This window comes from Trichosurus vulpecula, chromosome 4, assembly GCF_011100635.1.
Source record: "Trichosurus vulpecula isolate mTriVul1 chromosome 4, mTriVul1.pri, whole genome shotgun sequence".
NCBI lineage: Eukaryota > Metazoa > Chordata > Mammalia > Diprotodontia > Phalangeridae > Trichosurus > Trichosurus vulpecula.
In genome coordinates this window covers 339,411,667-339,424,500 of record NC_050576.1, presented here as the reverse complement: position 1 = coordinate 339,424,500, position 12,834 = coordinate 339,411,667, and the positions used below count along the sequence as shown (strand labels likewise).

Here is a 12,834-nt window from a genome sequence, read left to right as displayed (position 1 = left end):
GCTGGTGATTTCTTGCTCTTTTTGCTGTATCAGCAAGGTATTTGCTATGATTGAGCAAGCATCAGGCAGCTTTTTATTCAAGGCAGTTCGTACTGATTTAGTCATGAATTTCCCACACCAGATTTATCAGAAATATAAGAACAACACCAATTAAGAGTTAGGTTAAGAGATTAAATTACAGAAGCATTTCTAGATATATAATTGCCTAAGGTACAATGATTCATCTAGTGAACATTTACTAACACACTGTGACTATCAGATTTCTCTGGGCTACTTAATTGTTAATAAACTGTCAGTTTTCTTTCTGCCTCAGCCATAGATGCTAGATTGTATGCCCTCTGTCTAAACTAATTGAGCAAATAACTTGTCACAAAAGTTATTATACTGTTCTTATCACCACCCAGGTGGAGGAGGGAAAAACCCTTATCCATTCTCTTTTTCTGTTCCAAGACAATTTAGAGCCTTTCACATGCCATGGTAAAATTATAAATTACTTTCTGGGTAATTGATTACCTTCAGCCCCTACTTAGTAACAGCTTGAGATAGTTTGAGTTTCATACTAACTCAGTGAGGAGCCACTGACAAAAAAAAAAAATGTGTTTCAAGAGTGCCATGATTGTAATGAACATGCCTTTCTTAGAGGGGAAGAGATCTTATTTAGTGGTCTTTCTTTTACCTTAAATATGTAGGAGTGAATATGATGGAGATTTGCAGTCTCAACTTTTGAGTAAAGCTAATGAAGAAGATAAAAACTGTAGTAGAGCTCTTTCTGTTGTGAGTACTGTGGTTAGAGCAGCTAAAGACCTCCTGCACAGAGCTCTTGCTGTAGATGGTAAGATTCCTTTTTCTTTTTTTTTAATATCTTTCCTCATTAATTTCATCTTATGCATGACAAGAGAATATTGAAGATATTATCTTTTGCGGGGCAAACAGGGATTTCCCAATATGTGTTTGACCTATGTAAAACCAATTGGAGTCATTGCCTGTACCTGTGACATGACTGATACTTTCTCACTCAGTCGTGCAGGGAATAAATCCTATATCTTGAATGACCTGAGCCATTGCTTTCCCCTCTCTTTTAATAACTGTAAAGCAAAAGCTGGAGCTACATACCTGGCCCCAAAACTGTTGTCCACTCCAGGCAGATCTTATTTTCATAGCCATTCTTGGTTTTTTTTCTAGTTTGTAAAGTATTTTTCAAGAGTAGTAAGGGGCGGCTAGGTGGCCCAGTGAGTAGAGCACCAGCCCTGGAGTCAGGAGGACCTGAGTTCAAATCTGGCCTCAGACACTTGACATACTTACTAGCTGTTTGACCTTGGGCAAGTCACTTAACCCCAATTGCCCTGCCTTCCCCCTCCAAAAAAAAAATAAGGGGAAAATTTTATTATCATATATGTTCTATTTTAAGATCCATAACAAAAGAAAATTATATACCACTTTAAAAATATGTAGACAAAACACGTTACCTTTAGAAAGCGTTTACATAGCACTTATAGTTGTAAGTTGTATACAGATAGATAGATATTGCTTTAAAAACAATTAAATTATGTTCTAAATGTTGTTTTAATATTCTTTTAGCTGATGACATTCCAGAATTGCTTAGTTCTTCCAGTCTATTTTCCATGCTGCTTCCTCTTATAATAGCCTACATAGGACCCGTAGCTGCAGCTATTCCCAAGGTAAGTAACTTAGTTCTCTAAGTTTAAATTTTATACTTAAAGTACTGAAATTTTAGACACTTCTACTTCCAAGGAATCTTTACAGTTTCAAATACATACTTAGGCTTGAGTTTTAAAAGCAAGTATTGTAATGGCTTGCAGTACAAAAGAAGGTATGAATCTTGAAGTAAATCTTCCACTCTTTTGAGTACTGGTAAAAATCCTTACCGGACTGTTGTGTGCCTTTGTACTTTTTACAATTAATGAAGAATGTGGAGAAGTGAAAAGATGAAGATAGCCCTGCTCAGATTTCAAACACTGACTAGAATATTTATTGAAATAGGAGAGTAAAGAAGGGAAGAGCTGTGGTTTGGGCTATATTGAATAATGTTCAATAACAATAGGCATTTTTAAGTGCCTACTCTGTGCTAGTCACTGTGGTTTAGTCTGTGTATTAAAAAATATAACTATAACAGTCCCTGATCACAAGTAGCTTTAAGTCCTATTGAGGAAAATCCACATGAATCCAGCGAAGAAGTAGAAAATATATAGAAAAATGGGGTTGGGGAGGGGGAGAGTGGGATGGAGGACCCTATGAACTCAGTAGATGAGGATGGATCTCTTGTAGAAGAAAGCACTTGACCTAAACCATGAAGAAAGATAAGTATGTGAGGTGGAGCTAAAAACATGCATTCCAGACATATAGGGCAGCCTCTGAAAAAGTTTATAGAGATGAGAAGTGGAATGTCATTTATGGAGCTCAGGAAATAGGTTTGTTTGACTGGAGCACTGAATGCATGATTCAGCCAAAAACACCTATTTGCCCAGCAAGTGGATGAAATCACTAAGGATAAAAGAAGAGAGAGAATGAACTTGGAGGTTCCTATCCATCCTTACCAAGTTGGGAGAAGCTAGTTTATTATCAAAGGAAGCTTAGAAGTGAGTAGACATGTAAAGAACAGTATCACAGAAGACAAAGACGGAAGGTTTCTAGCAGTGTCAAATGATATAGAAATGTTGGCCTTTGGATTTAGCCTTTAGTTAAGATTAAGAGTTCATCTGTGACCTTGGAAGAAACAGATTCAATATACTACTTGGAATGAAAGCCACATTACATTGCAAAGGGCTTAGGAATGAAACAGGAAGTAAAGCCTCTTTGTAGAAGTTGAATAGTGAAAAGGAAAAGAGACCTAGGGGAATAGCTTGAGTGTTTAGCAGGGTTGGAGGAAGGAGGGTTTATTGTTGTTTTGTCTTTTTGTTTTTTAAGCGAGAGAAGCCCTGAGCATACTTGTACACAGTAGGGAAAGAGGTAACAGAAGGAGAATTTGAAGAAGGGAAATCAAGTTGAAATAATTTATGGGACAGCATCCTGGAGACAGGGTCAGTGACATAAGTGGAGAAGTTAGTTTTGACATGGGGAAGGTCACTTAAGTCTCTGAGACTAGAAGATAGAAGGAAGAGATGAGAGGAAGTTACTGAGAGATGAAAGGGGAGAGCATACTAGTCATAGGAGATAGCCAGTGAAAAGGCCTGGTGCCAAGAGATGTAATGTCTTCTGCATGGAACACGAAGGAGGCTAGTGTCGCAGGATCAAAGAGTACATGCTAAGTAATGAGGTACAAAAAGACTGGAAAGGTGGGGGGAGGGGGGGAAGAGGGGGTGGGACACAGGAAGAACTAGCTTATGAAAGACTTTGAACACCAAATAGAGCATTTTGTATTTGATTTTGGAGGTGATAGGTAGGGAGCCACTGGAATTTACTTGATAGGTGATGTAACATGGTTGGGCCTGCACTTTAGGAAAATCATTTGGTGGTTAAATGAAAGATGGATTGGAATAGGGAGAGATTTGAAGCAAGCTAACCCACTAGCAGGATGTGAGTGAGGTGATAAGGGCCTATACCAGGGTGGTGGTAGTATCAAAGGAGAGAAGGTATATTCAAGAAATGTTTCAAAGATGTTTCAAAAATTGTAACTATACAGTTCTTGGCAACATATTAGATGTGGGGACAGAAGGTAAGAGATAGTGAGGAGTTTTGGTTGATATGTAGGTTGTAAGCCTGTGGGATTGGAAGGATGTTACAGTGTGTTGGTAAGCAAAATGGGCTCTTAGCACTTAGTTGGCTTTTGTTTCCTTTGAGTAATTCAGTGTATTTCATTGAGCCTTACTAGGTGCCAAGCCCCAGGCCGAAACCCCTATTAGGTGTAAAACCTATGTGGGTGTGGATTGGTAACTAAGGTGGGGCCCAAGGTGGGGCTAACTCAGGGGAGGGCCTAGTTTACACATGAGTTTGAGTGATAGGTTTGGGACATCAGAGACTCTTAGACCACGTGGGTTTAAGTTACCTCTTTGTGAGGATTTTAGGTCACGTGGGTGAGTCGAATGTGTGACTCACCCCGACCCTGAAAAAGATATAAAACCAGGGGTTGGTTTCCTCTTCTTTGGAGCTCTTTCCCACAGCAGTAGTGGCACATGTGACTCTGGGCCAGCCCTTGTTCTGAGCTCACAGGCTGAACCTAGATGTTGGTAACTATGAATTGTATTGGGTCTGTCTGTTGATGTTTGTAATTTGTTTGTATTTTGCTCTGAAGTTCAGGGTGCTGGTCTTCTCCCCTGAACTAAGTGACTGATATTTGTATGCTGAATTAAAGTAAGCTTGTCAAACCCTTAACGTTGCTTTCCTTACTAAAGCAGATCAAAACAACCTGTGCTTTTGCAGCATGCTGGCAGCTTTCTGGGTGCTGGCTGTTGGTGGTCTTTCACACCCCCCCCAACAGCTGCTAGCCAGATTGTTGAAACATACAGTAATAGGGAAGTTTACAGGGGAAAAAACAATGAGTTCCATTTTGACATGTTGAATTTAAGATGTTTTTGTTGTTCAGTTGTTTTCTATACTTAATGACTCTATTTGTGGTTTTCTTGGAAAAGATACTGGAGTGGTTTGCTGTTTCTTTCTCCAGCTGAGTTTACAGTTGAGGAAACTGAGGCAAACAGGGTTAAGTGATTTGCCAAGGGTCACACAGCTAGTAAGTTTGGAGACCAGATCTTTAGATGAGTCTTCCTGACTTTTGACCAGCCACTCTATCCACCATGCCACCTAGCTGCCCTGGACATAGAGTTCAAGATGGCTGAAAGACTGTTGGAGATGCTAGATTGAAGGTCAGAAGAAAGACTGGCACAGAATAGATAGATTTGAAAATCATTAGCATGGAGATTGTAATTAAATCTATGGGATCTGATGAGATCACCAAGTGAAGTAGTATTTTAAAGGGAGAAGAAAAGGACCCAAGATTGAGCCCTATAGGACATTTATAGCTAAAGGGCGTGACCTGGATAAGTGACCCAGCAAAGGAGATCTAGAAGGAGCAGTTAGATATGGTAAGAGGAAAACCAGGAGAGAGTGGTCCCAAAAACCTAGAAAAAACAGAGTATCAAGGAGGAGAAGGTGATCAACAGTGTCAAAGGCTATATAAAGTTCAAAGAAAATGAAGATTGAGAAAAAGCCATTGGATTTGGCAATTAGTGGATCATTGGTACCGTTGGAGAGAGCAATTTTGGTAGAACTATCAGAAAGCTGGATAGTAAAGAGTTTTAAAAACAGAATAAGAGGAGAAAAGAAAGATAGAAGCACCTATTGTAGACAGCTTTCTCAAGGAGTTCAGCCACAAAGGGCAGAGGAGATAGAGAACAATTGTTAGCAAGGTTGGAGGGAGGGATCAAGTGAGAGTTTTTGAGGATGACAGAGACATGGGCATACTTGTAGCCAGTAGAGAAGGAGGTGGTAGACAGGGCAAGATTGAAGATAAATGATAAAATAGGATAATGACAGAGAGGGCAGTCTTTTGGAGGAGAAAGGATGGAATGAGATCACTTGTACAGGGCTGGGGATTAGGGATTGCCTTGGTAAGAAGTAAGTACCTCTTTATGTGAGATGGGATGAAGGAGGAAACAGTGACAGAAGGCATATGAGTGAGGAGCTGAGGAACAGGGGAGAAGAGGGAACTCAAAAGAGAATGGCCTGCATTTTTTTTTTTTAGTAAAATAATGAGGCTAGGTTCTCAGCTGAGAGGATTGGTAGAAAGGAAGGCATGAGAAGTTTGAGGAGGCATGAAAAGATTTGAAACAACCACTGTGGATAGTGATTTGATGATGGAGGTATAAATAAGGGAGGTGTAGAAAAATTGCCTAGCAGCAATGAGGATACAAGTTTAAGTTGTATAATAGATTTGTGTTGGACTCAGAATGGTTGCGTGATTTTTTTTCTACCTTTGTTTCAGTAGCATGATTATGCTGTGAAAAGACTAAAATTATCTGTTCAAATTTTATCTCTGTATTTTCTTATATTTTAGCTAATATATTTGCTCTTCAATAAATTTCTTTTTGAAAGAGAAAAGTTATCATAGGTTAGTATTTGTAATTACAATATACAACTAAAACTTAATATAATCCTTGAGTAACTTGGTTGCCAACCATTTAATCACCTTAGAAGCATTTAGAAGTAAAGCAGTTTGAAATATACATGCCTATACACATATGCAGAGAAATATAGCCTATCTATGTGGTGTATATTTTTGGAGAATCTAGGAATTTATAAATGGAATTTGGAGTCTATAACTTAGCTCAGTATTATGAACTATTGACTTTATCTTAATTAAACCAAAAAGGGAAAAGAACCACTTACCAGTGTCAGACCAGTTGTCACTCAATAAATATTTTTTGAATGAATTAAAATTAAAATTTTTGAATGTATATATGAATACAAGATTTAGATAAGGGAAATTCTGTCCAGACCTGAATTCTAGATTAAAAGTTAAACACAATCTTTTTTATCCTAGGTGGCTGTAGAAGTCTTTGGCCTTGTCCAGCAATTGCTTCCTTCCGTTGCCATTTTAAATCAAAAATATGCACCCCCTGCATTCAATCCTAATCAATCAACAGATAGCACCACAGGAAACCAGCCTGAACAAGGACTTTCAGCTTGTACTACCTCTAATCACTATGCTGTCATAGAGAGTGAACATCCCTATAAACCCGCATGTGTTATGCACTATAAGGTAGGTTGTATAATATGTCGTTTGTATGAATATTGTTCTACACTGTGGATTTTTAAAAAAAAACTTGACCCACATAATAAACTTATTAGGTCAGCCATGTTACTGGTATCCAAGGGGATACAAAAGAAGTATCATACATACTCCCTACCATGAAGGTATTTAGATTGTTTATTGGAGAGACATGACATAAGACTCATCATAGGTTTGATCCTAAAATATGTCTGCCCAGCAAGAGATCAGAGATCCACAGCCTTTGGTGACATATAAAATTTCTGTCATTTAGTTTTACACATATGTTTTACAAACGTAAGGAAAGTTCAAACTTTGTAGTTTATGTAAATGTGTACATTAGACATTAAAATAAATATCTTACTCCAGTATTTTCTAATAGATACCTGATCTTTTCAATGTGGATGTTCCCTTCATTAATAGCAATCTTTGCCTATAGTCTATCAATTCTCCCTTGTTCTCACTGCGTGATTTGCCTGCATCCTTTCGTGGCTATCCATTTCTCTGATGACATCCTTTATACTGCATCCTTTGGACACTTCTTTAGTGATACGTTGTTGTAGCCTGCTAATAACCCTCACCTGTCTCTCCTTTCCTTTTAACCCACAACTTGAATTCTTTAAAAACTTCAATGTTACATAATTGGCCAGTAATATTCAATAAACATTTATTAAGTGCTTACTGTGTGCCAGGTACTGTGCTAAGCTCTGAGAATATAAATTTTTTTTAAAAAGCCAGTTCTCACCCTCAAGAAGCTTACAATCTAATGGAAAAAGACAACACACGAAAAGCTGCAAAGGGGGAGCTGGAGGAAGAGGTAGAGAGAAATGGTCAGAACAACTGTAAGGGTGTGCAGCCAGGTGAGAAATGAAATGCTGATGCTGAGCTTCCTCCTTAAATGGAGGTTTTGGGGTTCAAGGCTCCCCGCTCCCATCAGAGCAAAAAAGAGTAATGGTGAGATAGAGTATCAAGACTGATGAGATCTTGCAGAGTGATAAGGAATCCTTTCACTTTCTCTCTAGGAGGGAAGTTAGGCTTTACTTAGAGTGCAGAAAACAGTCACCTAGCTAGAGCAGAAATAAAAGTCTTGCACATCCTATTCAAGTTACTCTTGTTTTCCCTACCCTCCAAAGTGGTTGATTCTCTTACCCTTGTTTCTTAAAATTATTTGTTAGTCTTTATACCTCAACCCTTAGTGTCTGGTTAAAACTATTTACATCTAGTTATCACCTCTTAATAATTTGATAATTTTACTTAACTTCCTTTCCTTTGACTCAACACCACCACCACTACCACAGGTACCTCCACACTGGATTCCCCTTTATTAACATTATCATCAGAGCCTTAGGGGATGCCCCTGGTTGGTAGATAGGAGATGGATAAAGATCAGCAAGAGACTGAGGTGTAGTCTTAGAGGTAGGAAGAGAATTAGGAGAAAGCAGTGTCACAAAACCATAGGGGAGAGGGTATACGGGAGAAGAAGGTGATTGACAGTGTCAAAGGCTGCAGAGAGGTCAAGAAAGATTTGAGGTTTGAGAAAAGGCCATTGGATTTAGCAATTCAGAGATCACTGGTAACTCTGGAGAAAATATTTTCAATTGAAGCTGAAGTCAGAACCCAGACTTCAGAGACTGAGAAGAAAGCAAGTGGAAAGGAAATGAAGACTCCAGCTGTATAAGGCTTTTACAGATTTAGCCACAAAAGAGAAGAGAGATGTTGGATGCTAGTGGGGATGGTGAAGCTTTTTAAGGATAGGAAAGATATGGACCTGTTTGCAGGCACCAAGGAAACAACCATACAAAGGGAGAAATTGATAATTGGTAAGAGTGAGGATGTTAAAGGAATCAGTCTGCTGGAGAATACAAGATGGAATGGCATCAAGAGTGCTTGTAGACAAGTTGACTTCAGCGACAAAAAATGCCCCTTCTTTGTGAGACTGATGGAGGAGGACATAGTAAGGGATGACACTGGCATGATGTGAAGTGATGAGATGGGAGAAAAGAGTGAACTCTTAGGAAATGGTCTAAATTTTTTTTTTGGTGAATTATGAGGGCAAGGTTCTCAGCCAAGAGAGCAGGTACCACAGGAGGTTGGAAGAGGGATAAAAAAGTTTGGAAAAGTAGCTATAGTGAGTGACATAGTACAACTCTCCAGTCTATTTCATGATTTTCCCTACCCACTAATTCTCTTTATCAACTTACTTAACCTTTTAATTGCTCTACTTTCTTTTCTTATTTATTTTCCTATTCTGGAATCTACTTTGTCCTCTTCAAGTTCTTCTTTCTAATTCTCCTTAGTCCTTCAAATTTCTTGTCAGTTTTCCCAAATTTCCCAAATTTTGCCAAGTTTCCCCTCCCCAAATCCAATCTCTAACCTACTTTGTTACTCTACCTTACTTTATTACTCAAACCCCTATAATTTAGCTACATGATGTCTTTCTCCTTTTATATTCTACTACTCCTTCCTTTGTCTTTCCTTTCAGAAATCTGAAGTAGAAAAAAATACACTTAAGATGCTTTATAATTGTAGACAAATTTAAAGTAATTATTAAACTATTAATCCCACTGGAATACATTGTAGCTTTTCATCATTATCTCCATGATAGCTTAAATATGTTTTCATTTATCCAAATTTTATTTAATCATATGAGTGAGTTGAATGGCTTATGCCAAGAAATATAAATGATATCCAAGAGATGTATAACCACAAAAGGAGATAGTCAGTTATATAGTAAAGTTTCTTCCTGGCTGCTTGCAATATTTTCCCCTTGACCTGAGAACTCTGGAATTTGGCTACAATACTCTTAGGAGTTTTCATTTTGGGATCTCTTTCAAGAGGAGATCAGTGGATTTTTTCAATTTCTATTTTACCTTCTGGTGCTAGAATATCAGGTCAGTTTTCCTTGAAGATTTCTTGAAAGATAATGTCTAGGCTCATTTTTTGATCATGGCTTTCAGGTAGTCCAATAATTTTTAAATTATCTCTCCTGGATCTATTTTCCAGGTCAGTGGTTTTTCCAATGAGATATTTCACATTGTCTTCTATTTCTTTCATTCTTTTGGTTTTGTTTTATAATTTCTTGATTTCTCATAAAGTCAATAGCCTCCATTTCCTCCATTCTAATTTTTAAGGAATTATTTTCTTCAGTGTTCTTTTGGACTTCCTTTTCCATTTGGCCAGTTATGCTTTTTAAGGCATTCTTCTCCTCATTGGCTTTTTGAACCTCTTTTGCCATTTGGGTTAGTCTATTTTTTAAGGTGTTATTTTCTTCAGTATTATTTTTGGGTCTCCTTTAGCAAGCTGTTGACTTGTTTTTCATGCTTTTTTTTGCATCACTTTTGTTTCTCTTCCCAATTTTTTCCTCTAATACCCTTACTTGATTTCAGAATCCTTTCTGAGCTCTTCCATGGCCTGTGACCAATTCATATTTTTCTTGGAGGCTTTTGATGTAGGATCTTTGAGTTTGTTGTCGTCTTCTGGTTATATATTTTGATCTTCTTTGTCACCAAAGTAAGGTTCTATATTCTGGGTCTTTTTACCCTGTTTGCTCATTTTCCCAGCCAATTACATGACTTTTGAGCTCTTTGTCAAGGTAAGACTTTGCTTACAGAGTGGAGAGTGCACTGTCCCAAGCTTCAGGGGGTTTGCGCAGCTGTTTTCAGAGATACTTCTAGGTACCTGTAAATTTTTAGTTCTTCTAAGGTGGTATGATCAAAGGAGAGGTGTTTACTCCTCTCCTGGCCTGTGCTCTCACCTGTGAGTGACCTCAAGCACCCTTTTCTTCTTTGGAACTGTGAGGAGGGTTCCCTCTCCACAGTTGCCACAAGCTCTGCCACACCAGCTCTCCTTCTCACCCCAGGACTGTGACCCAGATCCAAGCAGGGTAAAAGCAAGAGAATCCTGCCTCAGCACCAGCAGAGATATCTGCAGTCCCCTTCTGATCAACTGCTTGATCCCCCCACCATCTGTGGGTGTGGAGCTCTGGAAGCAGTTGCTGCTGCCACTGCCACCTCTAGTACCCCAGGGCCGGGGCCAGACCACTCTCTTCTCTCACCTAAGTCCAACAGAGTTTTCCCACTGAGCTTCTATATTGTCTTTGGCATTTGTGGGTCGGGAAGTCTGGAAACCCCCACAGTTGCCAGTGATTCAGTCCCCTGAGGGCTGCTCTAGCCCTGTCTGTGCTGGTGTGGCCCAAGCTGGACTGCACTTCACTCTCAACCCAGTGTAATAGACCCTTCCTGTCAACCTTCCAGGTTGTCTTGGACTTGAGATTTGTTTCACTTTGTCATTTTCTGGGTTCTGTAGCTCTAGAATTTGTTTAGAGTCATTTTTACAGGTATTTGGAGGGATTTGGGGGAGAGCTTAAGCAAGTCCCTGCTTTTACTCCACCATCTTGACCCTCCCTCCACCCCCTGCCAGTCCATTCCTTAACTGTCTTTTATATCTCCTTTTATCTTATATATTTTCTTCTCTTCACCAGAGAAATTCATTGCAAAGATTTTTTGCCAGTTGCCTGTTTTCCCTTGTCATTTTAGACAGATTAGACCTATTTGTGTACTTCTAAAATTTATGTATCAAAATTGTCCATTTCATTTTGTTTAATCTTCTCTATCACTTATTTTCCATAAACTCTTCCACTATCTATAGATCTGAAATGTAATTTCTTTTATTGACTTTAGGTGACCTTCCCAGAGTGTGTAAGATGGATGACAATCGAGTTTGATCCTCAGTGTGGTACTGCACAATCAGAAGATGTTCTCCGTTTGTTGATTCCTATTAGAACTTTTCAGAACTCTGGATTTGGACCAAAGGTGAATTCTGTTCATGAAAACCTCAATTCATGGATAGAATTAAAGAAATTTTCAGGATCTTCTGGATGGCCAACTATGGTTTTAGTCTTGCCAGGTAAGTTTTTATGTGTGTACGTGTTTTACTTGGTGATAATTACATTGATTATTGTACACTAACTGTATGTCTTTCACTGAACTTTAAAAGAAAAACAAGTGAGAAAAGAGACCATTCCAGGAAGGGGTATGAAAAAAATGTTGGGAGACAGAATGAGCACAGTGTATTCTAGAGACAAGACTAACTTGCCTGCAGTACAGAACTTATGTTGACATATGGAGAGTGATAAATTTGGGTAGATAAAGTGAAACCAGATTACAGGAAAAATAGACAGGATGCTTATTCCTTGCCTAAGTCAATGTACACGTACATTTCATCACATCTCTTCCCGTCTTATCCAGCAAGTTTCATCTTCAGTCTTTCCATCTTTATCTCAGACCTCCAACTTAATCTGTCAAGTTATCATTCAATATCTATCTTCCCTTTCTCAGCCAAACTCCTAGAAAAAGCTCTCTATACTCTCTGCCTCTAACTTTTCTCCTGTCCTCCACCATTTGCCATCTGTTTTTTAACCTCGTCACTCAATTGAAATGGCTCTCCCCAATGTTACCAGAGATTTCTTAATTATCAGATCAGATGGTCTTTTCTCAGCCCTCAATCTCCTTGACTTACTTCTGCATTTGACGCTGTTCACCAGTCTTTCCTGGGTGTTATCTCCACTCTGGGCTTTTATGAATTTTGTGACTCTATCCTGGTTCTTCTCCTACTTGTCTGACTTTTCTTTCTCCCTCTTTTCCCTCTCCCTCTCTCTTTTCCTACTCTCTCTTCCTCCCTACCCCCTCTTTTCTTCTTTCCTCCCAACTTCACCCCTCCCCCTCTTTCCTCTTTTTACTACTCTCTCCCTTTCTTTCCCTCTTCCCAGCTATCTCCTCTTCCCTGCTTCCTGTTTTTCCTTCTCCTCTCCTGCCTCAGTTATGTGACATCCTCCCTCCCACTCAAAAAATTCTAGTGGCTCCTTCTTACCCATAGGATAAAACATAAGATTCTCACTTTAGTTTTTAAAGTCCTGGCCCTAGCCTGTCTTTCTAGCTCCATTGGCCATCACTTCTTCTCCATCTACAATCCAGCCAAAATGGCTTCTCTTTCTGCATTTCCCTTTTCCTTGCCTTGGCACTGTTCACCCCATATCTCTCCCCCACACCCCCTGACCTGGAATGTAGTTTTTCCTCACGTACCCTTCCCAGAATCCTTCTTTCTTCAAAAGGCAA

The 12,834-nt window shown here is 39.0% G+C and overlaps 1 protein-coding gene across 1 annotated transcript in view; it reads left to right on the top strand.

The window, feature by feature from the left end:
• The window catches only part of MYCBP2 (MYC binding protein 2), a 342,008-nt gene that overhangs the window by 187,608 nt on the left and 141,566 nt on the right, over positions 1-12,834 (top strand). The window contains exons 38-41 of the mRNA XM_036754198.1: positions 690-832; positions 1,579-1,679; positions 6,494-6,712; positions 11,401-11,626. Coding sequence (XP_036610093.1) covers positions 690-832; positions 1,579-1,679; positions 6,494-6,712; positions 11,401-11,626 — 689 coding nt within the window. The remainder of the gene's footprint in view (positions 1-689; positions 833-1,578; positions 1,680-6,493; positions 6,713-11,400; positions 11,627-12,834) is intronic.